Here is a 24,072-nt window from a genome sequence, read left to right on the forward strand (position 1 = left end):
TATGTCTAATCTACAATGCTACTTCTTCTTTTATATACAGCAATGGTAAGACAAATTGAGCAAATGAAACGTGAACGATTGAAAAATGGTTTAAAGACAATGGCAGCAACATCATCATCAAGATCACCATCACCAAGTCGAACGAAACCGACATCAAATAATAATAAAATCGCACATAGTGATACATACGAGGTTGTTGCATTGCAAATTTCACCTGATTTAGGTGAGCGCATCTTAATGTCATCAGAACGAAATGTATTGGATGAGATATTTCCCGAAACAAATCAAGCGATACTTGATGCACGATCGGGTGTCGCATGGAATCAATTTGAAGGTCGTCAAGTTATACGATTCCCGTTAAATGGTTATTGTAAATTGAATTCCATCCAAGTCATTACACGATTACTTAATAGTGGATTTTGTCTTGAGGCATCTACTGGCTACTCGAGTGGCGTTGAGAATCAACAATTTTCTGAATATCTTTTCGTTAGAAAAGTGAATCGTAATGATAATAATAATAATAGTAATAATAATTAGTCGTACTTAAATGAAGAAATATGAGAAAATAATGTAAAAGTCATGATAAATTAATTTAGTGGTTGAGGGGGTCAATGTTGGGAGTTGTGGAGAACCTGAGAATTATTGAGTGAATTTTGAATTGTTAGAGACATTCTGTCAAGTAATAAGCTGTCTTCAATGTCAGAGAATAGAACTTTTATAGGTTTCTGGCTTAAGTATGACTATAAACTTGTAAATTCACCGCCAAGAACTTGAAAATACTCAAAATCGAGATTTTGTCAATACACAATTATGAATAGCAATCTAAACTCAGTAAAGAAGCTTAATATTCATCAAATAAGTGTGCCAAGAATCAATTACATTCTCAGATTCAAGCAGAGCACTTAAAAATCCATCAAATCTCATCCAAACCATTCTGAGAAAATCTCTACAACTCTCAATATTGACCAACCTTGCAGAAGATGGAAAAGCATTTTTAAAAAAAAATTAAATAAAAAATTCCAGTGAATTGTTTCCATCTTTAAAAAAAAGCAAACATCACAATTTTTATTGTCCATTCTCATGATGAAATTATCGTCGTGAGTAAGCAAAGGAAGATTTCTTTCCGCTTAAAACTGTTTTTTATTAAAAAAAAAAATCATATGAAGAAGTGATCAATGATCTATAAAATTAACACAAAAAGCATCATAAAAAAGCTGAGACAAGAAGAAGATTTTTAAAAGTTCATCGTCATTCATTCATAAACATTGAGATGATACAAAACGACAGTGAATTATTGTTGAATGTCTTTGAAGATTATGTTGAGATTGGCTGATATGTGAGTGGCTAAAACGCATTTTTTGTTGATTTTTGGGAAGAAGGGTTTTTTAAACTTAGATTTTAGTTTGAATTTTTGAAAAAAATTTAAAAATTTTTCGACTTTCAAAAAAAATAATTTTCAAAAGTTTAAATTCAATTTTTAAACTTCAAGTGCATTAAATTTTCAAAATTTTAAATTCAATTTTCAAATTTTAAATTTAATTTTTCAAATTTTAAATTAAATTTACAAATTTTAAAATTTGTCAAATCTGTGCATATTGACATAAATCACCCAAACTGCTCATACCCAATCGCATACCATCAATTCCCCGACTAAATCATCCGATCAAAATTGATGAGCTTCATACAGATTATTGAAACGTATCACAATGTTTTATTTCTCATTCTGCATTTTGTTCAACTCAATGTTTGATACAATAATTTTTATTGTCATCAAATCTCTTTCATGGCTTTATATTGACTCGATTCAAAAAAATCGACAATCGTAAAAGGAAGTCGGTAAGTGTTTGAGTTGCTCACTTTAATAAAACAAAAAATTGAAAATCACTGTTTTTTTTAAGTTATGAATTTTTTTTTGTGTAAACAAGAGATTGTCTAGCATATGGAGAGAAAGGTAGACACAGTGACTCTGTTCAATAAAATAGTATTTGAAGAGATCTTGAGTATTTTTTTTGGGAATTATAAAATATTAGATGAAATATTGGCTATGAAAAGGTTTTGCTTGATTAAGTAAGTGTTTCTAAATTTGATCAGATTACGCAGCAGAAATTTGAAATTTGGATTGATTGGGAACTAGTTTAACAGAGATCAGAGTCAATTTGAACGTGAAGTTAAGTCGAATTTCGTCGACAATTCTTGACAAGACTTAAAAGTTGAAAAATTATAAAAAAAAAATTAAGATTTTAAAATAAATTCAAAAATAATGCGTTATGAATCCTTTTTCAGAATAATTGAACTTATTAAAATTAATAGGATTTGAACCTCATGCTTCTCATCCTCCTTAACTTATTGCTCATCAATAATTTAATTCCATATTAACAAATTTTGCTACTTCCACTCCATATTCATCACATTAATCTCAATACCGAAGACATTCAACTACAATTCAGCTCATCTTCAACAAAAAAAGAAGATTTTAAGAAACTATTTCACTCACAAAAGACAGAGACATTTATGGTAGGATTTCATAAGTAGATTCAAAATTCGTCCTCACTTCCCTCTTTTTATACCAAGTATACTTATCTTTCTCATCCAAAATGTTTCAATGATTTCGTTTTTATGATCTTCAAATTCGATGTTTCTTTATAAATATATTCATTATTTAATTATTGTATAAATAATAATAAAAAAAAATGTTTTTGAAGATCATCTTTATACCTTAATATATCAATGATCATGTTTATTATTAATTAGTGTGTAATGTAGTCGAGACTATGGAACAGAAAGAAAAATAAAAATAAAGAAGACACAAAAAAAAAACTGAAAAATAAATCACATGAAATGAGACACAAAAAGCCTTTATTTCGATTTTTTTTCATCTTTTTATTTATCACAAATGATACAATTTTATTTTATTTAATTTTGATGAATATTATATTAGGTTGTTTGCCCAGCCAATACTTGTTTCCATATTTGATTGACTTTGTTTTAGTAGAAATAAAATTAAGTCATTCCAAAGAATAAAAATTGCAAATGTTTTTTAATGTGTGTAATGAAGGATTCATTGGAGATATGGACAGCCTTTCAAGGTAATTAATTTAATGTTTGTTGCAAATAAACTTTAAATTTTGTTTTTTCAGGTTTTAATTAATTCAATTTTAAAGTTGAAAATAAATTGAATTTGAAACAAAAATTTGAATTTGAAACAAAAATTTGAATTTTTTGAAAATTTAATTTATTTTAATTTTAAATTAAAATTGAACTTAAATTTTTAAATTTTTTTTTAAACAATTTAAAAGTTAAATAAAATTAAAGTTTTGAACCTTTCAAAAGAATTGTTAAAATTTAAAATCATATTTGAAAATTTAATTTAAAATTTAAAATTTAAAATTTGAAATTAAATGTAAACTTTCGAAACTGAAACAAAAGTTAAAATTTTTAAAATTAAAACAAAATTTAATTTTTTAAAATTTGTAAATTTTTTTAATTTAAAATTTTTGAAATTTAAAGTTAATTAAGTTGTTAAAAGTTTAAATTGGATTTGAAATTTTTGAAAAATTGAAATAAATTTTGAATTTTTTTAAAAATATAAATTTTGAAGCAATTAAACATTTGTTTTGATTTTCAAGCTTTGTCTTTAAGCCATTGTTGCTATTCATTTGTCCATAACAAATGAATTTAAAAATTAAATTACCAAACAAATTTCACATAAATAAAAGCTGTCCACACTTCTTTATGTTCCTACATCTGCCGAAAAAAATAAAATTAAAAATTCATGTTTCTGTCTCGAGTTTCTTGCTGTGATTTTTCATCTAATTTAATACCCGACCTATTGTCTATTGGAATTCGCTAGTGACGTCTTTACGACTTTAACACGTGTTTTTTGGACAATTTTCCACATGTTTTCTGTTTTGTTCCACAATGTTAAGTTTTTGTTCCACAAAATTAACTACTAAATGTCAAATTTGCTATCCAAAATTCTTAATTACTGATTGTTATAAATTATTTCAATAAATCACGTCGATTTTCATTTAAATTCATCAATCTTTTCTTCATTAATTGGCTCATTTGTTCTGCATAAAAAATGTAACAAATGAGTCATTAAATTCTTTATGTATATCAGTCTGATTGGTAATGCAATTTAAAAATTTGGACATAAAATACCACCATCTGTTTTATTGCATTTAAATGTCATGGTATACTTATAATTAGATGTGTTGATATATCAATGATTCTTAAGCCGCAGTAAGGAATATAAGTTACTTATGTGGACATTAAGTTGTCATCGCTGTTCCAAAATATGATAGAAATTCGAAGAATTAACAATCATGGCAGCTTCGAGCACCATTCTTGATCTTCAAGTCTTGGCTGTCTTGGTCTTAATCTCAGTCTTGGCTCCGGTCCTGATCTCGGCCTTGGTCTTGGTCCCTGTAAAGATCTCGGTCTCGGGCTTATTCTCAAATATTCTTCAAAACCTAGACCTCAGAAAAATCTTCTTAAAATGAGATTTTGAATGAAAATTCGTGACAAAATCGCAGTCTATTCATCCACCAAAGCACATGTCATCATCATGAAGTTAACTTTAATAAAAATGTTATTTTTGGCAAATCTCAATAATTAAGTTCTTCGACGTACCAATAAATTTTAATATCAGTCGATCATTTTGTACAATTTATCAGTAACTAAGTGGATCAATTTGGCATTTAAGAATGAAATATGTACAAAAATTTATTATCGCTGGATATTTGAAAGTTGATTTGCTCTTTTTGGTAATAAAAATCAGGATTACTCCAGAGATTATTTTATCTGATTGATGTTCCTTTCGAATATCATTGAATCTGTGTGGATGGAAATATATTTGCGCATACAAAAATGTTATTACATTCATATTCCGTCAATATGTCAGTTGATGATTTATGGACGATCTTGAATACACAAGCATGTATCAAATTTAATTTGAATTTTTTTATATTTCATCAAATCAAAAAGATTTACTTTGATTGGGAAGGTAAGGAGTCAACAAAATCATAAAAAAGTATGCAAAATAAATTGGTTTTTAATTTGCTTGCTACTTATGAGATATTAAGTTTCAATCGACTCCAGAAATTTTGTTTTCATCAATGAATCGAATAAAATTATTGACATTTGCCGGTTAAAAATTCTTCAAACCGCAAAAATGATGGTAGACATTGTTGGATATTTGGTTTTGACAGAGTTATTCCGGACTTCAATTAGGAATGAAATATTTTGATAATGACCTTGATATTGTTGGATATAATTTGGAAAAATATTTCACATTTCAATTTTTATTGATTAATTGCTAAGGAAATGGCTCAATTTAAATTTTATTAGGAAGCTTTTGTGGTTGATCAAACAAGAATTTTATTAGTTCTTTAAGTCAGATTGAAGAAAGATGCAAGGGTTGGGCACATTCTCATCAGCCAGCAACTTACGTAAGCAAGAGGACTTAGTATCTCACCACCGCTTATTTTAGTTCATTTTCTGAAAATCACACGACATAGAAATATAAGTAGACCTAAACAATCTCCAGGTCGACTTGAGTCTGGCTTGAGGCCGCATATGATCGAATCTTGCTTGGAATCTAGTTTAAGAACTGCAATCAAGCTTCTTTCTACACCGTGTGCTTTCCAGATTATTCAATCCGGAAATATTAATCCATTTTTAACTAACATGCTCTGCCACACCTCTGATCTTGATTTAAGCTGATTAAAATGCAAATATTAGATAAATATTTGAATAATTTCCAAAAAAATCTGAGTCATGTGTCCACATGTCAAAAAAAAGTCTTCAAAATTTATTTAACTAATTATAATCTTTACTGCAGATTTGCAATAAGTTATGAATAATTTTTTTATTGACATGATTGCTCGTTCTCAAAAGTTATCAGATTATAACGTTTCCACTAAAAAGCCCCCCAAAGATATATGAATTACCATTTTTAAGGCTCATTAAATTTTTTTATTCGTGATCATCTCATGTTTCGTTCATTCCCGTATATCTAGCTATGAGAATTGATTTTATTGATTATGGCACACACTTCCGTGAGTTATGCTGATGATTCCAATAAGAAACAAAAGAGTTCCCATGAGATATTTATCAGAATTAGAGGCAATTTTTTAACCCTAAACTAGGAAGTTTTGAATCAATTTGCGAAAAAACTAAAATAAATCGCAGCTTGTCGCTAAATTTTTACGGGATTTTAATTGGATTGGCTTGATTGCATTTGAGATTTTTTGGAATCTAGTGCGAATTTTTAAATGTTTTTTGAAAACATTAGTTAACAGTCAAGTCATTTTACAGTTTAACACGATATATAATCTGTTAAACATCCAAGAAGAAGGTAGACCAGTGATATTTGAGACGTTTCTACGAGATTGTAAAATTTTTTGGTATTGATCATGTTTGGTTGACAAAAATCAATGAATGATGAGAATTTAAGAATGGTTGTTCAGATGGGATTTTGAATATTTTAAAAAGTCACCAAAAATTACCATTAGAGACCGAAATTTGGACCGAAAGTTAGTAAATCGATTCAAAATCCAGTACCACACTGATGTGACTCTAGAAAGTCGCCAGAATTAAATCAAATCCGACATCAAGTCAGGTTCACACCGGTCTGGAGTCGAATTTTAGATTCAAAAATGCCAACCTAGTCTCCAAACTTTCACTATGATATCTATGAATCAACAATCTCTCCTCCAAAACCACCAAAAAACATCTCAATATCAATTAAAACAACACAACACAAAACATGACGTTATCCGAAAGATCACAATGTCAAAAATCAATAAAAATCTCACCAACAAATTACCAATAAACATCTAACAGAAGCCGCTAAAGATGCGCTCTGTGGCCATCTTTAATAATTCCTTTCTAACCAATAATATTTCACACTATTGATTAGATTCATTAGTATTTTAATTTGTAGGTTTTATATGAAATTTCCAAAAAATTCCATAGGGGTCATTCACTTATGACGTCTAGTAAGTCGGTAGATCTTGTGATTATTAATTTTCAGACCCTTCAGTCAAGTGGGGTCGGAAATGTTAAACATTTAATTGACGTCATTTACAGACAACTCTACAGACTAGACTGGATATACATTTTGCCATAGAAACACACAGCAAAATAGATTTAGATGAGAACAGAAATCCAATAATTTAATACATAGCAATTTTTCACAATTTTTAAAATCCTATTAGGAGATAACTTAAACCTTTTATTTTTACTATTAATATACATACAAAATAAAAAATCTTCTATATGAGATGTGATGCCACAGCAAATTTTGCTTCAATTTTTCTTGACTGGGAATAAAAAAAGAGAGACAAAAACTTGATTTTTTGATACAAAACAAAAGAAAAGAAATGATTTCGTTTTCATCGAGATGAATAAAAAAAAAGAGAATTTTGTGTGATGTGTGATTGCATAACTATTTTAATTTTGAATGTCAATGTGATTTTCATGCTTTAAATTTGGCTCAAATGCCTCTATATTTACCACGATCGTCTGCAACATAGGCTCCCACATTAACATGTACGTATGTTCCTAAATTTCCTTTTGGTCTATAGAGTCCGTCGTTACCTTTTACCTTATATGATCCATCATCGGATCCTTTATATTTGTATGAACCGTCATCACCCTTAACTCTATAGGAACCATCGTTTAATGAATTTTTGGCTGCTCCATTATCGGAGCTCTTTTGGACGAAATTTGTTTTAACAGGCTGCTGCACAACAGGTGCTTGTTTTGGCGTTGCAACGAATGTTTTTTGTGTCGTCCTCACAGTAGTCGTCGTTGTTGGTCGCTGTGTTGTCGTTGTTGTTGGTCGTTGAGTTGTTGTTGGACGTTGTGTTGTTGTTGTTGTTAACCGTTGAGTTGTCGTTGTGGTCAGTTTAGCTGTTGTTGTTGTTGCTATCTTCAATGGTGTTAAATCTTGTTCATCGTTAGGTAAAAGTGGCGGCTCAACATCTATCGACGGTACAGTGATAACAGGCTTATTGAATGGTGATTTTGCAGCCGGAAGATCAAGGCCGGGGATTTGATTCGGTAAAAATGGTGGCAATAAATCAATTTCTAATTGTGGTATTCCATTTATAATCTGTTTCCCCGTGGTATCAGTGTAAACAGATTTTGATATCACTTTGCCACTTGAATCGGTAATGCTTGATGATGCAAACGATTGTCCGAATTGTGGTATCGAATTAACGTTTTGAATAATGACAAGTGCGACCTTAAAAAAAATCGGCGGAGATGAAATTAAAATATGTAGAAGAAAAAGAAAAATGATGAATTTAGTGATATAGATTTGCTTGAATGTCTGTTATTTTGATGAAATTGGGTTAATTAATGTGTATGTTCAATTGATGATTGTTCTTTCAATTTAACGGGTTGCATAATTTAGATCATTTCTAGTTCTGTCATGAAAATTCTATGACACAAATTGTCATAGAATATGTGTCAACGGAGCAATTAAGGACAGATTCAATTTTTTTTTCAAAATTCCTTGTATATTAAGGGTTTCGTCAACAGAAGAGCATCCTAATTAACAAAGATATACATAGATCTTGATGCTAGTCAGGAGTATATCCAGAATTTTTATAGGGGGCCAGAGGGTTTTCTTCACAATACATCTAGATAATTTGGGACCGTTCACTTATTAACGAGCTTTTTTCAAAAAAATTAACAATGAATTCTCGAAATTTCAATTTTGTTTAAATAAAATTCACCCCCCTAAACGTAATAAGTGATCGGTTCCTTAAAGAAATTTTTCAAAAAAGAGGAGCTGATCTCTGCCCCCAAAACTCCATAATTTCTTGTACACATCTTACTCTTTGTTAATTAAGACCCGTCTTGACGATAAAACTTGAATGACCATTTTTAAGACGATCAATCGATTTCGCCACAATGCGGCGTTCAACTAAGGAGTTTTTGTAACCTTAAGCAAATATTCCAATTTGCAACATCGTGTGTTAATCATTTGCTTCAACTTTGTCGATCTATTTCACCATACGATACTTTTAGAATTTCATTAAGTTTAGAATCTTCTAGAAACTTAAAACATCACATATAAAGGACCTCCCAAAAATCAAATTTATTGAGTATCAATTCAATGAACCAAAACTAAAATTTTATTCAAAAACCATTCACTGTTAACGAGTCACATTTTTCTAATAAAAGTCATAATAAAATGATCGTCTTTTCACATAATTTATCACACACGAGTAAGTAAAACATTGATTTGCTCGATTGCACATTTGCTGATTTATGTAATTTCATCATTCACTAATGTTTATTTAACGCCGTTATTCGACCACTCACCACTGCAACTTCAATAAACCTCCTCATTATAATGACTCTTTTTATTTTCCTCACTTAATCTTCTTCTTTCAATTTAAGTCACTACTCGACTTTATTTAACTCAAAAAATCGACTTAACGCTTTGAATGCTGAATTAATACTGATGCTGATTGCATGATTTGCAGGCCTCCTAAATCCCAATTCTTTTTTCTCTTCTTTTTCTATTTCTATGCAGAGAAGAAGACACAAAAAATATTAATAATAATGTGAAACCAGTTTCACTCGATTTTGCTGAACTGATATTTCACTTTATTTTTATCACCCGATACAGAAAGAAAAAAAAAACTAAGGCAAATGTTGATCGATCCATTAAAAATAATCATATTTCTTATGTCTCTCTGCTTGACTAATACGCATGTGTTTGCTATTTGGAGTAAAATTATTAGATATCATGTCCTATCGGAAACAGGTGGTAGAAAAAGAAGAAATAAAGAAGATGTCTTTGAAAAAAGTTTGAATCTGTATCGATTGGTTATCGAAACTTGTGGATTAGAGCGCATTTTTGATGGGTTATTTGGAATTTGTGGCAGTTCTGTTGCAAATGCTTTCATTGATTCTTCAAAGTTTGATCAAAAATGCTTCATTGAACCCTTATTTCTACTCCAATTCAGAACATAACATGACCTTGAATCTTTATCAGCAACCTTGACATATATTAAGTTCTTGAGGAATGCATTTGATTGTATATGCCGGCATCTGCTAATATATTGATAGAGAATTAAAATTCCATAACATTTTCAGATAGATCCGTGCTAAAACTTGAATTAAGTCATCGCTTTTTCATCTAGATATCGGCAGATATCTCGATAAAAATTTCACAGCATCAACAATTTTACGATCAATACCTAAAATTGCTTTTCTGGAAGATTCATCTGTCTGATATTAAGTTGAAATTTGATCCTTTTTAAATCATAATTCCGAGGATTTTGTTAAATGTGAACTACTAATTAACAGGATCATCAAAACTATATCTAGATCATGACGTAAGGTTGGGAATTATCAGCGACATTTGATACTGCTATTAAGAATTTTTAATTATATTCAGGATTTTGGAAATCTTGATAATATTATTTAATTTTTGTCAATTTTTCTTTTATTGTGGATTCGTTGGTTTATTTTTGGGATGAAATGACTTTTATCTGTTACTAAAAAGGTCTGTTGAATGAATTTATCGATATCTGCATAATTTTTTAACTTAATTTGTCCGCATGACGATACAATATGGTTCGGATTTTTTGAAATTCTATATCAAAATGTATAACATTTTAGTGACGCAAATTTTCGGCCGTTTGTCCTGCGGGCTATCGATTTGAATGCGTCATTTATGTATATCATTCTTAAAATGCGTCATTGATATCCGCCAACATGAAACCTTAAAATTTGCTGTTTTTCAGAATAAATGAAGCGAACCAGATGCTAATTAGAGTCATTAATTTATTTTTCATAAAATCTGGAATAAATTTAAGAGAAATTTGGGAAATTCCGTAATCAGGTGAGATTATGGAGGTCTAGTGTATGATGTGTAGTCCCTGATTCTAAACCACATGACGGTCAAAAACAGCAAAGTTTTAAAAACCAAGAATCTTACAGTTAGGGAATATAAAAAAGTTCCGAGAACAGACAAGAAACTCAACGTGTGTCTAACCTGAGACTTATTATCACGGAATCTACAATCTAGAAATACAGGAATCGCATACAAATCAATGCCAATTTTAAACTTCCTAGTCAAAAAAACTGCAGTCTCCAAAATGACGTTCTTATAACTAATTATTAAACGAGAATTGTTGACATTTCTATAATTAATTTGAAGCTTATCTCACCTCCGTCCTGAACTTCATAACAAAAACCTGCTCCAAGAACACGTGAGTAAATAAGTAATATTTATCGATTCTTCCGTCTCAATATTTCCAAAAAAAAAATTATAATTAATTATTAGTCTATACTTTCCACTTGAGAATATTTAGAAGAGACAAATATCCGCCAAGAGGATGCAAAAGACTTAAGAACGTGAGTTGCGTCTTGTGAACGTTGAACTTTTTTTTTATTGATATTTTGCATAATTTGATATCTATCAAATGAAAATACAGGTTTTATTGGATGCAAGAAGTCATTGGATATTACTGTAGTAATCTATTAAAATTATTGTATTTTCTTGGACTTAAAGACCATTGACTTGAATGAGAGCTGAATAGAGAGTGAGCATAATCACTTAAATGAGCATGCTGATGGCCGAGTGGACAATTTGACATAATGTGTAGCTAGTAACGAGACCAACGGTCATTTATGGAACGTTCCGGATAAAATGTCATTAAAAATCATCCAGTCATTAAATGACATTATGCCAGGTTAACCGTAACTGACCGTGGGTCTAGTTATTAACATGAACATCCATAAATGATCGTGGGTCTAGTTTTTAACTAGAATTTGTGTCAAGTTGTCCAATTTGAATGAAAATACTCAATAAATACAATTGAGCATCCTCAATTTCGTGATCATTTTCATGGACAAGCTTCATGTCTGTTCAAAAAACATGGAATTTGACATGAATTCTTTGAGTATTTTCGGAAGCCGGAAACATTGGAATAAATTAAAATTTTTACAAATCCAAAAATTTTATGATGAAGCACTGCCTATAAACTCATTCAAAACAGCCAATAAATGTTCACAATACCTGAATACACACCGTTGACAGCTCGACAAACAATCGACAATTGTTTCATTCCCATTGTAAAATGTTTGAAATTTATTTGATTTTATTGCCCAGCAATATCTCTTTTCTGTGAATGGAAACAAGATGAGGAGCAGTCGTCTGTTGGGTAAATTAGTTCACATTTTGTTTTTATTTCAATGAGACAGTCTTTTATTGACTTTTTTTTTTCATGATAAAAAATTAGGACGCAAAAATAAAAGAATTAAATCATTTACATATCTCAATGAGATCACATTCAGACAAATGAATTGTTTGCATTAACAAGTCATGAAATGATTTATTGATTCTTGCCTAATCGTGTTAGCAAATGAGACTAGAACGCTCAACGGTCATTAATTTTCCTCTTACTTTGATATACCGATGAGATTATTTTGTTGTTGATGATTGTTGATGACTGCCATCAATGATGATATTTGAAATTTTTTCAAACGATCTTCTTTCGAGCTTTAAAAGCACAATGAGCTTTGTAAGCTTTTAAATTTAAAGCACAGAAAAAGCTCAAATGAAAAGCTTCCAAAATATGAAAACTGCACAAAAAAGTCATGTAAAATTCGTTTAAGCTTTTCTTCTTGATCTTATTGACATAAATTCCCCTGCCACTCAAGAGAATTTTATGAGGGTATACAAAACTTTTCAGATCAAACATCATCTTCTTCTTCCAGGGTTCTTGAACCGGATAAGAAATAAGAGAATAAAACAAACTCGAAGAGAAACCCGCATCGATGACTTTAAACTTTTTTTTTTATTTCAATTGAGAATATCGTAAAATTATGTAAATTAATGAATTTAAGATTTTGGAGAACAAGGTCTTTTCATGTAAGTTAATTTATTTATTAAACACGCAAATTTAATAATGATATGAGGAATTATAACTGGAATGTGCATGCAATTATTTAATGTTTATTTTCAGTTTAATAATTAATTATATTTATAATTATAAGAATATAGATTGCGGACGAGGTAGGGGGCATTTGAAGCATTTAAATTAGCAATTTTATTATGATGCATAGTGCATTATGTGATTCTGGAGATTCCTACAAAACAGTGTTACTAAAAGATTTCATTTTTCTCACGTGGTCATGAACGAACCAGCACGCGGCATGTAGGAAATATGGTATAACTAGATGATACCAAGCAGCATATCAATAAAATATTAAAAAATTTTTGCAAATACATCGATACTTATAACAAAGTTATCGTGCAATTATGTATGCTGAATTCGGGATCAATTGAAGTTTGAACCAAAAACTCTTTAATCATTTAGATAAGGAACGTATTTAGTAAGGTATGTTGGTGTCTTTTTGGAGACATTTTTCGATTATTCTAGAGTTCATCCTAAACTGCAGAACTGCATTTTCTGAATTTTAGATGCACATGTTTGTGGTCTTCAGCTTTACTTCATAGCTCGCCAAAGGCTGCAGGCCTGTAGTAAGATAAAATTCCAAAAAACCTTCCAGAAGATAATGTGTTGCATTCAATTGATAACACTAAATTCATATTAGATATGGTTGGTTTACTGGGCCTCGCTCAAGTCGCGGTAGAAAAAGGTTGAGAAGCACTGTTTAAAATTTCTACTCTGTTTCGTATAAATGACTCAAAACGTGTTGATGATTATCGCAACTACAAATTCTTACATAAATTATTGACCCATGTATTGCATCACGTGTCTGATGTTCTGCATCTCTCGAGTATCACAAACAAGTTACACTCACTTAAATTCTTAAAACTTTAATAATATCTAAGCATTAATAAAATATTTGTTGGAAATACTACAGCGTTAAATACAACAGAACTGATAGAGACCCAAAAACTTTGAATATTTGTATACGGCTCGATGATTTCACAATAATTCTGCACTCGACAGTTGTAGAAGTTATGTCTCCATAACTAAATATCATTGAAATAAGAAGAATTTACAAAAAAACTAGACAAAATTCGTGAGAAATCCAATTTCCCAAAATTTATTTCAATTTTATTCCCATAAATTTACGGATATGCAAATTAAAGTAGACGATTTTCATACAAATGACTAAACTATGTCAAATTGAAATAAAATGTCCGAAAATATTGCAATTTGCTGTTTGTTTTACTGAAAATGAAGATAAATGTCCAGTTGCAGGCCGCTAATGGAATAGACATCACGTTAAGCGTGCTAAATAGAAAATTATGTGGCATTTAATTAATTAACAGAGGACATTTACATTTAGCAAATTGTTGTCACTTTATTTGCCACTCAGCCTTTAGTCATCTATAACATCAAATTTATGGCTAAATATGAAGATGGAAGTCAATTTGACGCGATTTGCAAAAAAACTTGAGGACGAGTTGACTTTTTTTTTGCAATAACTTATTTTTAAATTGGATTTCATTGGAATATTTTATTTAAATAGATGAATTATACATGACATTTTGATTAGTTCTAGATGCTTTTAAAAACACTAGCGATGAGGAAATTTCAGTCAGAGCTGTTCGATGTAAGCAAAATTGCAGCATCGAATAGACTACTAATTCCTATGAACTACCTTATTCACTAATGTGATTGGAAGACTAATCTACTCTAACAGGCAAAGCGCATGATTTCATAGTACAGAAAGAACACTACGGAATACCTAACAGCAGTCTTTTTGCTTGTTAAGGGTTATGCATCTCTTTCTGATGGAAGGGTCGATTAAAATGACGATTTTAACTTTACGTAATAATTCAATGGCACCTAATATACACTTAATTAATTCTAAAACTATAAACTTGAGATCATTGACTCACAAAAATTCAATGAATTATTAATTAATTTTTCTACGCAATCACTCAAGATAACAGGCAATATTACGCAGTGATCACGTCACTAATAAATTCCAAATCTCAAGCATCTGACGCACAACTCTGACTCTACCATTCTGTTTGATTTAACATCCACATCTTTTATGTTGCAGTATCGAATGATAAATGAGCAATAAAATCACAGGACGACATAATTATTGCCATTCTTAATGTCAATGTGATGTCTATAAAATTAGACCGGGCGACACAATGCGTCGAACTGGTGCTAATATGGATTGAAGAAAGCCGTCATGGCGCAGTCAATGGAATCTTACATATGAACCTCAATGCTGGGACGAAGCGGTGTCCTAGCGTATACACTGTGCTACTCGGGATGAATCTATAGAAAGCCCAAAGTATAAAACGCGTTGTGTGGCACACGCTTAGCTCAATCATCCGGAAACCATTTTAATTTCATTAAGGAATTTTATTATGATTTTATGTCGAGTAGATTCGATTCTTGCAATTCCATTTAGCAGAAATTTTTATGAGAATTAATTTTAATAGATCTTTTATAGATCTTCGTATTCTTAGTGGATTGAGGAAGATCCTTAATGTTTTTATGCAAAAAATGTGTTGATTTTAATGTTTGAATGCTGAAAATTTTACTACGTAAGATGAGATAAATTTCACACGAGGAAATTTAAAATTCCGAAATTAAATTAATAGACATGAATGGAATTTAATTTATCTTAAATGACAAATGACGAGATTCAAAGCATTTCGGTGGCGCATTTGATTAAATGTTTTGATGATGAGATGAATATATTAATTGGCGTTTTTCCTGAATTTATATCTTTGGTTTTTTACAAAGTAGTAAAATACTTTATATAGTGACGGTGCAATTTTGGAATACATAAATTAGAATCATCGATGTATGCTAGATTAACCCGGATCTTGAGGTTGAGGAAATGTGAGAAATTTCAGGAAATACCATCGGTTTTGCGTCATGAACTTGCTGCAAGTATGCTTCGCTCTTTTGTTTGGTTCTTAGAAGATTAGCATCATTTTGCAATTAATGAATATTTTATAATATTTTACGGTTTGATCAGGAGGGATTTTGAGAACGTCTCGTCTCGTTTGTTTCTAAATTTTCATCTTAAAAATATTTATATCATACTGTTTTTTACCCTTACTGAGATGCAAAATTAAATGATTCTCAACATATTGTTATCATGTTTGCGAAGTTATCAAATGATTTGGCTGAATTATGTTTAAAGACAATTGACCAAAGCACTCAATGAAAGATTTGGAATGCATTATTATTTGCAATTGACAATAATGAAGATCACATCGGCGCTCCAAATTGATCTGAAGTTTTAAGCCAACGATGCAACCAAGTGTGTCGATATCAAGCTCTGAGCTATAACTCTGAATACGTCAAACTATTAATTCAGTATTTCACAAAACTGTCGAAAAAGTTCAACATTTTTAAATCCATTCCCATCGTCATCAAATCGTCACTTTCGAATAATTAATTAAAAATCTGAAATTCATCATGAACGACATTATTGATTTGAAATTTAATAGATGTCACAAAACAATCAAAATTTCCAAATGTTTGATTTTTATGACCAAAATGCCGTCAATGCAGCTGAGAGGTCAATGATGTATAAATAATGCAAAAATGATGGAAATTTTAAAAGCTGTAAAACTTCAATCCAGTTATTATAAACAAGATTAAATTTAAAATTTGCGATAAGAAAAATTTGTCTAAATGTTATGCAAAAATTGACAAAATCCTGTCGTGCTTCAGTCACATTATAAATCTGTTTTAAAAGTTAAATTTATTTTTATTAATGTTGGTGATTGTCCAAATACAGTTTTAGACCATTAAGATTATTTCTTTAAACTGCTTGTAGAGCATTTTTCAAGCAAGTCATTTAAAATTCTCAGCTAGATTAATTTTGACAAAAAAAGCTTAAAAGTCAACAAAAAAAAAAAGCTAAATTTAGATTGAATTCAAATATTTTAGAATGTTAGCTGTTAATGACCAAGATCAAAAATATACGGCATTATAAAAATCGCTTCTTATTGTGATAATTAATAAACTTATCAACATTCTTATCCCAATATCCAAATCAATTTTCATCAATCTAATTTTTAAATAAAAAAGTCGTAAAAATGTGAATAAAAAATATTCTTAAAATTTTGCACCTCAACGTGCGACACTTAAAAACTTGAATCATCAACAAATCGTTCTTCATTATTATTTAAATGTCTTTAATTTTTAACAATTCTTAAGAAATATTGATATTGATAAGAAAATAAATAAAAAAAAAAATTAACGCGTTTTTCGCAAAATGGAGAGATTAATTTTTTACGATATTTTAAGCCTATTAGTTCCGATTTTATTCATCACATATCTGCAATTTATCATTTAAATTAACATGAGCTCTCTTGATTTAACTTTTTCTCACGACTTTAATGGATGGACTCGTGTGAAGTTGGACTCCATTTAAGGAACAGTTTTTAAGTTTCCAACTTTGATGGATGTTCTGATCCCACATCGAATATTGGAATATTATTTGCATTTTGAGTTGCATAAGGCTTTCTGCATTCATCATATTCTGATGCCATGTCAAAATTTTGAATATCATTTGGATTTCGAGTTGCATCTGACTACCTGTAACACCCCATAACAGTCTGCTACTCGGCCAATCGTCAGACACCTCATCAAATTCTCATCACAACCATTTAACAAATTCCTTAAAATCGCATTTGAGTTGAACTTCTATTGAGCTTCTAAATGCGCTTAAATTGAGCCACCTTTAATCCCGTCTGAAACGGCTTCTTTATAAAAACAAGATAGAAAAATTAAATAAAATATAAGATTTGAAAAAAAAAGATCAATAAACGTCGATAACGATTTTATAATGAAGTGAATGAGATCTGAAACTCGATATTGATAATAAAATGATCTGGTTCATATTTTTATTGGTATTAAATTGCTATTTTGATTGTTTTGAAGGTGTCAACAAAATATTTAAAAGGAACAATAGATGATGGAGAGATTAAAAGTCATTTCCATGATAGTTTATGGAGCACGAATCACGAAAACTGATTAAATTTGATAGTTAGAATTGCTAGGAATTGTAAATTAATTTATGGAACTTATTGTGTCCAAAAATTCGAAGTATCGGATGGCTTGGACATCCGACGAGTTTTTAAAACTGATGCTCGGATTTGAACCCAAGTCTTCCAAATTAAATCTGAATTTCCGTTACTTCACCATTGTTAATTAAGCTATCAAAACACTTTTGCTGCTTTCATTTACAGCACGTTTGTTACTATATATACTATGAGCTAATTGAGACTTTTTCAATTGGGGTTAGACCATATTCAATGACTATATTCTCTTAATCAACCAAAATCAACTCCAACAAACCTCTAAACTCTCCAACTTTAAAACTTTTGCATAACAAATGAAAAAGAACGACAAAAAAAAAATGAATTTTAATCCGCTTTAAATCGTAACTTATCCGCATGAATTGCTGCCACTATCCATATACACCATTGATGATGATATATCGATAAATTTGTCTACAGCTGCCTTCACTGATCTCGATGCGATTACAATGTCATTTGTCATAATGTGTGACTTATAAAATATACGAATCGGAAAGGAAACACGATATACATGCTGTGATGAATTGTTGAAATGCTTCGATGATATAATCTTGAGAATATTTGTATCATTATCATAATACAAGATCAGAATTTAACACGAATACACGTTTGATATTTTTTTTCTAAGCTTAAAAGTCACAAGATGAATTTATCGAGATAGTCAAATGAAATCATAACACGATCGATGACACGAAGATGCTCAATGGTAAGTCATCCTTGATTTTTTGTTATGATGTAATTAATCGTCTTTGCCGTGATCATAAATTAACGAGAAACTGAAACAAAAGGCGACTAAAAATTTTGTGTTTTACATTGAATTCTTTGGTATGTTTTTTTTTTTTGGATATCCAGCTCAAAATATTTTATTGGAACTAAAAATATTCATAGAAAAAAGAGAAGAGACTGGTTAATGAAATGTTGTTTATAATTTCTAAGCTTGATACTAAAAATCCCTAAGGGCAATAAAAGAATTCTTTTTTAAGGTAAATCCGGGATTGAGTTGAAAAATTGCGTAAGATTAAACATTTAGGAATTAAAATTCTAATTTATCTATCATTAAGTTTCTATAAATAAATTTATTTTCTTTCAATGTTATTCAATGATGAGGTTTAATATAAAATGACATTAGTAGCTTAAATGGTAGAGCGTTAACCTTACGTGCACGTACTGGGTACATTGAAGGGTACATCAGGTCTTTTAACATACTCGTGTCCTTGTGAAGAGCTTGCATTATGTATTGTTAAGTTGCTAAGGTGTTGCCTTAAGGAGCGTAGCGAGGTTTCTCGGTATTCATGACCAAATCACTCTTTTAAATCGAAATTGGATTTTTTGGTACTTTAGTAGGGTTCATCTAATAGCCACAGGCCTGCATTTTAGATGCGTTGGCCTTCGGTATTCGATGTACCTTATAGTTCGCTCAATGTTGCAGGTCTGCGGTTTCAACCCCTCGATTTGACCCCAAACCTTTATCCATCAACCCGTCATCTTCTTGGATACGTCCAATCTTGCCATTAAAGCGAATTTGGAGCACCTAAACATAAATTTATATGAACGAATTTTGCAACTAAGCCTCAGAAAGCGAAACTTCGTCGATTTGACTTTTATTGTTCCTCGGGTTAAGTTAAAAATTTATCCATTCAGACCTCAATGCTACGACACCACTTAAAATGTCCATTAAGGCTGCATTTCAATTTTTTATCAAAAAATAAAAAACTTAACCCATAAAACTAAATGAACATAAATTTCACATTTTGCAGAAAAAAATTCTTTATCTCTTAACCGCGACTAGTTCCATGTGTAAATTTTCAAGGGAATATGCGTAAAAAATTTGTCATCAATTTTTTGTTTTTTGCCAATTAGCATCCAATGGCGCCCAAAATTATATCAAATAATATAAAAAGCACGCATATAGACGAGACAACAAAACATCTACGTGATGATGACGATTTTTCACATAAAAAATTTTTTTGTTTTGCTCCATATCAGAAATGTGACAATGACTGTATATTGTGATATCCATAGGAAGAAATGGATGAGTGATTGTTGACAGTTTTATATTTTTTCCGTGATGAAAAACAATATTAATTTGTAGACTAGATCAGATGTGGGCAATCTGAGTGTTGCGGGGCACTAGTGTGCTTTGAATGACTTGAACTGCTTGTCGTGTGTGGTATCGGCAGACACTACTAAGGTGTGCCACGTAAATTCAGGTTCCCCACCTCTGGACTAGTTGCTAACAGTTGTTAAAGCCTCGATATTGTTGTGATTTGCATTAACATTCCTCTTTAAGAGGACTTGAAGTAGGAAGGATTTGATTTGCGACTGAATGCTATTCCATTCATTAAAAATTATTTAAAAAAAGCCAATTTTTTCCTCTAAAAACATTGAAATTTTTGTTAAGTTTTAAATGCCAACAAAATATATATTCAGGTTTTTTGGGAAACTTTAAATTGATGCAGGTCATTAATCTATTTTTACAGTTGCTGGCTTGATATAGAATAATGAAGCACAGTGATAAATCTTACGGACATGATTTCTATCTAAATGAAGACAACATGACATAATTGGAAACTGTAAATAACATTATTCAGCAAATGTCAACGGATGTGATCATAAATGCAACAAATGTGATCATAAAAGTCAGTCTAAATAATATTTATTGTAGCCAGCATCAATCCAAAAGAATTCACTGACATCAATAGATCAATGCGCAGTCATTAAATGTTCGTTCACATAATCTCACTTAACAAATAGTAGAGAAACAATGGAAGAAAAAGTTGTGGATGATAAATCTTGAAATTCCGCAACAAACTTGAGAAATAGTAAGCAAGGTCGACAAAGTTTTCTTCGCATTGTTCTGTCACAAATAAAATAGTATCATTAATATGGTCTCAGTCAGCTCAACAGTCAATAAATCCTTTTATTAAGCATTTGTTTTTATAAACTCTATGACCTTAAAATAGTTAAACTTGAGGATAATATCCGAAAAAAAAGCCATTCATGATTGTCGCTCGATTGTGTCAGTTCTGAATGGACTTTTAAGCTACTGTTGAATGCGAAATCTCTTCATTAGTTATGGACTGGAATGTGAGAAATTGGCGTTTTAGACTGAAATGTGAGAAATTGGCGTCTTGGACTGGAATTCAGTCTAACTCATTAGTTAAATGTGTAAATTTAATTAGAGATTTGTGATACATCATTAGATTGGGGAATAACTGATGCTAAATTTACTGATGAATTGAATTTTAATGACTAGAATGCAGATTTTATTTTTAGATAATTAAAATTCTTAAATAATTCACACAATCCTGCTTAATTTGTTTTGTTTTGGTAGCTGCTGACTTAAATTAAGCCTATGAATCAGTCCGGCATTCTTAAGATGCTATTCACCTCTCATGATTGACGCTAATTAAACTAATAGCTCAACATCACATAATAGATAAATTCTAGAACATCCAGCATATCAGATCCGCGTTCTTGTTTACATTCACAAGATCTGATGTCTTAATTATCGGAAAAAATAGTCCGCTAATCACTTTGAGAATTTTGTCGAGCAATCGATGTTATGTATTTGTATTAGATAATTTTTACTTGATTGATAAATATTTACACAGACTGTTTACTATCCATGAAGTTTGCATATCGATCAATTATTTTAATAAAAATTTTACGATTTACGCTTTCAATGAATTTATTTAATATTAGCTTAAGAAATATTTGAATATTCATGATTTTATTTTAAAAAAATTTAAAATATTTTTTATCGAAGATCAAGATCAATCACTAAATATTTTTATAAAAAATAGTCTGCATCACAATATTACGATATATTATTGTGTAATTTCTCAGATGTGCAGAAGAAATACGTTTTGTTTGTTCAAAAGATTTGGAAGATTATGATATATTTTTTATGTAGTTTATAGGAAATTGAATATATTTTTAAGAAGATTAGTATGATGTCATTAGTATAGTGCCAAAATAGTCAGCATTAGGGGTGTTTTGAGACTGAAATTCTGAAGTTTGCGATACAGTTGACTTGAGGATCTCTGATATTTTGATAAATCTGGATGAATGTAAAAATTTCATTGTTTGAGTCCTCACACAATTTTTATCTTTATTTTACTGAATTTGTAGATCAAATTGTGACCTTCCTTAATTAGTGTTTGAAACTGGCTCTATTGCTTGCTGCAATTTGTAAGATACTTAATGTATTTAATTTATGTTTGCAAAATGGTAAATCTCATTGTTTTGTCTTCAAAATGGTCCATACAAAAGCTACATTGCAAGTTAGTGAGTAAATATAGTCCAAAAACAGCTGAGTTCCTTTTGACATACATATTTCTATAAATTATACTGATTTTTTTATTTCTTAAATCAACATTTACCTGACATTTTAATTATTTCGAGTAACAATCCTGATTATATCATTTAATGATGAGAAAAATGTTTCAGTTTCGGAACTATAAAATATTTTATGACAGTTATGAAAAGTTCTTCCGATGATAAAATCTTAAAGTTGTCACGATTGGTATTCTAATTGCCATTTTAGAGTGTCTGAAAAAAGATAACATTTTTGAACGAGTTAATCCGTGATGATATAAATGAGATGAACATATAACCAGCTGATTTGATTAAGTATATCTTGTATTTTGCTTATTATTAGTCTGACAATAAAATCTAAATTAGATTGACAAAAATTATTTTAAATTTCTTAAATCATAAATTTTATTTGATCTTCAATGAATTCAGAAGTTTTATTTTTGTAAAACATCATGAAAATGATGATTCAGATCTTAAAAGTAATAATGTCGTCCTGTGTGCTTTATGTGCTATTTAAAAATCAAGTCTGTGAGAAAATTGCGATCTACAGCAAGTTTTAAGTCGCTAAAATAAAATCACAAATGATAAAAATCAGATGCGAGTTTATGACTGCAACCTCATATAGCTTAGATCAATAAAGATGATAAGATATCTATAGAAAGTGTAAACTAATCTGTCCTCACTAATTGAACGACCGTGACAATTTGGTTAGAGCTGACTTCAAAGCTGAATTTTTAAATTGATTCTTGGAGATGGTATTTTGCTATAATAAGTCATAAGTTGAGTGTGTGTCGTAAAAGATTTAAGTTATTTTTTGGCTGAGAATATTTCTTTTTGGATGTAAAATTTATGGCAACTACTAATTTAAGAATATAATGTAATAAAAAAAGAATAGGCGTACGATGATACAATCTTGACTCATGATACTCATGAATAGATTATTAATCAATGGACTTTTTAATTTGATAAGATTATAAAGATTGCTATTTTTAGATTAATGAGTAAATTGATTTTTACAATTTCTGTTGAGTGGGATTTATAAAAAAAGGGTTTGGTAAACTAATCTGTCCTCACTAATTGAACGACCGTGATGGGAAGATGGAATCCTATAATAAGTCAGTGTGTGTCGTAAAAGATTTAAGTTATTTTTTGGCTGAGAATATTTCTTTTTGGATGTAAAATTTATGGCAACTACTAATTTAAGAATATAATGTAATAAAAAAAGAATAGGCGTACGATGATACAATCTTGACTCATGATACTCATGAATAGATTATTAATCAATGGACTTTTTAATTTGATAAGATTATAAAGATTGCTATTTTTAGATTAATGAGGGATTTTTCTGGAAAAAGGAAGGGTTAGATGATGGGAAGATGGAATACTGAACAGCACAGCGTCGCCGTATTAACGCTGAGACGCATAGTTGCCCTGACGAAACCGTGACGACTCATTTCGGCCATTGTGCTGACCTGGAACGTTTTTGTTGGACATGTGAATGAGCAAGTCTTCGCCAAAGCTTCCTTACGGTGGTCAAACCGAAGCCGTCACCATATTCCATCCAAATAAACGAATATAATAATATGAAGCTGTACAAATAAACGGAAAGAAGTTTTCATTCAATTTTCAAAATCTACTACAAAACCAAGTGTTAAATTGACTCAAGTTGACTTTTTCTTACAAAACCAGAGTCGAATTCAAGTTTTGGCACAAAACCA

At 30.3% G+C, this 24,072-nt stretch overlaps 2 protein-coding genes across 5 annotated transcripts in view; one reads left to right on the top strand and one right to left on the bottom strand.

Moving 5' to 3' along the window:
- The window catches only part of twz (BTB/POZ domain-containing protein twz), a 47,641-nt gene extending 46,273 nt beyond the window's left edge, over positions 1–1,368 (top strand). For all 3 annotated transcript variants that reach the window (XM_070633674.1, XM_070633673.1, XM_070633675.1), the window contains exon 5: positions 41–1,368. In XM_070633674.1, the coding sequence (XP_070489775.1) occupies positions 41–537 (497 nt within the window). In that variant the 3' untranslated portion in view covers positions 538–1,368. The remainder of the gene's footprint in view (positions 1–40) is intronic.
- A 5,843-nt stretch (positions 1,369–7,211) lies between these two features.
- LOC139085585 (putative uncharacterized protein DDB_G0290521) lies at positions 7,212–9,477 on the bottom strand. Of its 2 annotated transcripts, XM_070633670.1 has the most exons (3): positions 9,340–9,477; positions 7,519–8,251; positions 7,212–7,325 (listed from the first exon to the last, which is right to left on the bottom strand). In XM_070633670.1, the coding sequence occupies exons 1-3, from the start codon at positions 9,364–9,366 to the stop codon at positions 7,312–7,314; spliced, it is 774 nt and encodes a 257-aa protein (XP_070489771.1). In that variant the 5' UTR covers positions 9,367–9,477; the 3' UTR covers positions 7,212–7,311. The 2 variants fall into 2 exon arrangements, with proteins under 2 accessions (XP_070489771.1, XP_070489770.1); XM_070633669.1 differs by lacking the exon at positions 7,212–7,325 and having other exon boundaries at positions 7,332–8,251.
- Positions 9,478–24,072: the final 14,595 nt, after the last annotated feature.

The sequence above is a fragment of the Chironomus tepperi genome, unplaced genomic scaffold (assembly GCF_022539635.2).
Source record: "Chironomus tepperi strain 1889 unplaced genomic scaffold, CSIRO-AGI_Ctep_v1 contig_74, whole genome shotgun sequence".
In the NCBI taxonomy this organism is placed as follows: domain Eukaryota; kingdom Metazoa; phylum Arthropoda; class Insecta; order Diptera; family Chironomidae; genus Chironomus; species Chironomus tepperi.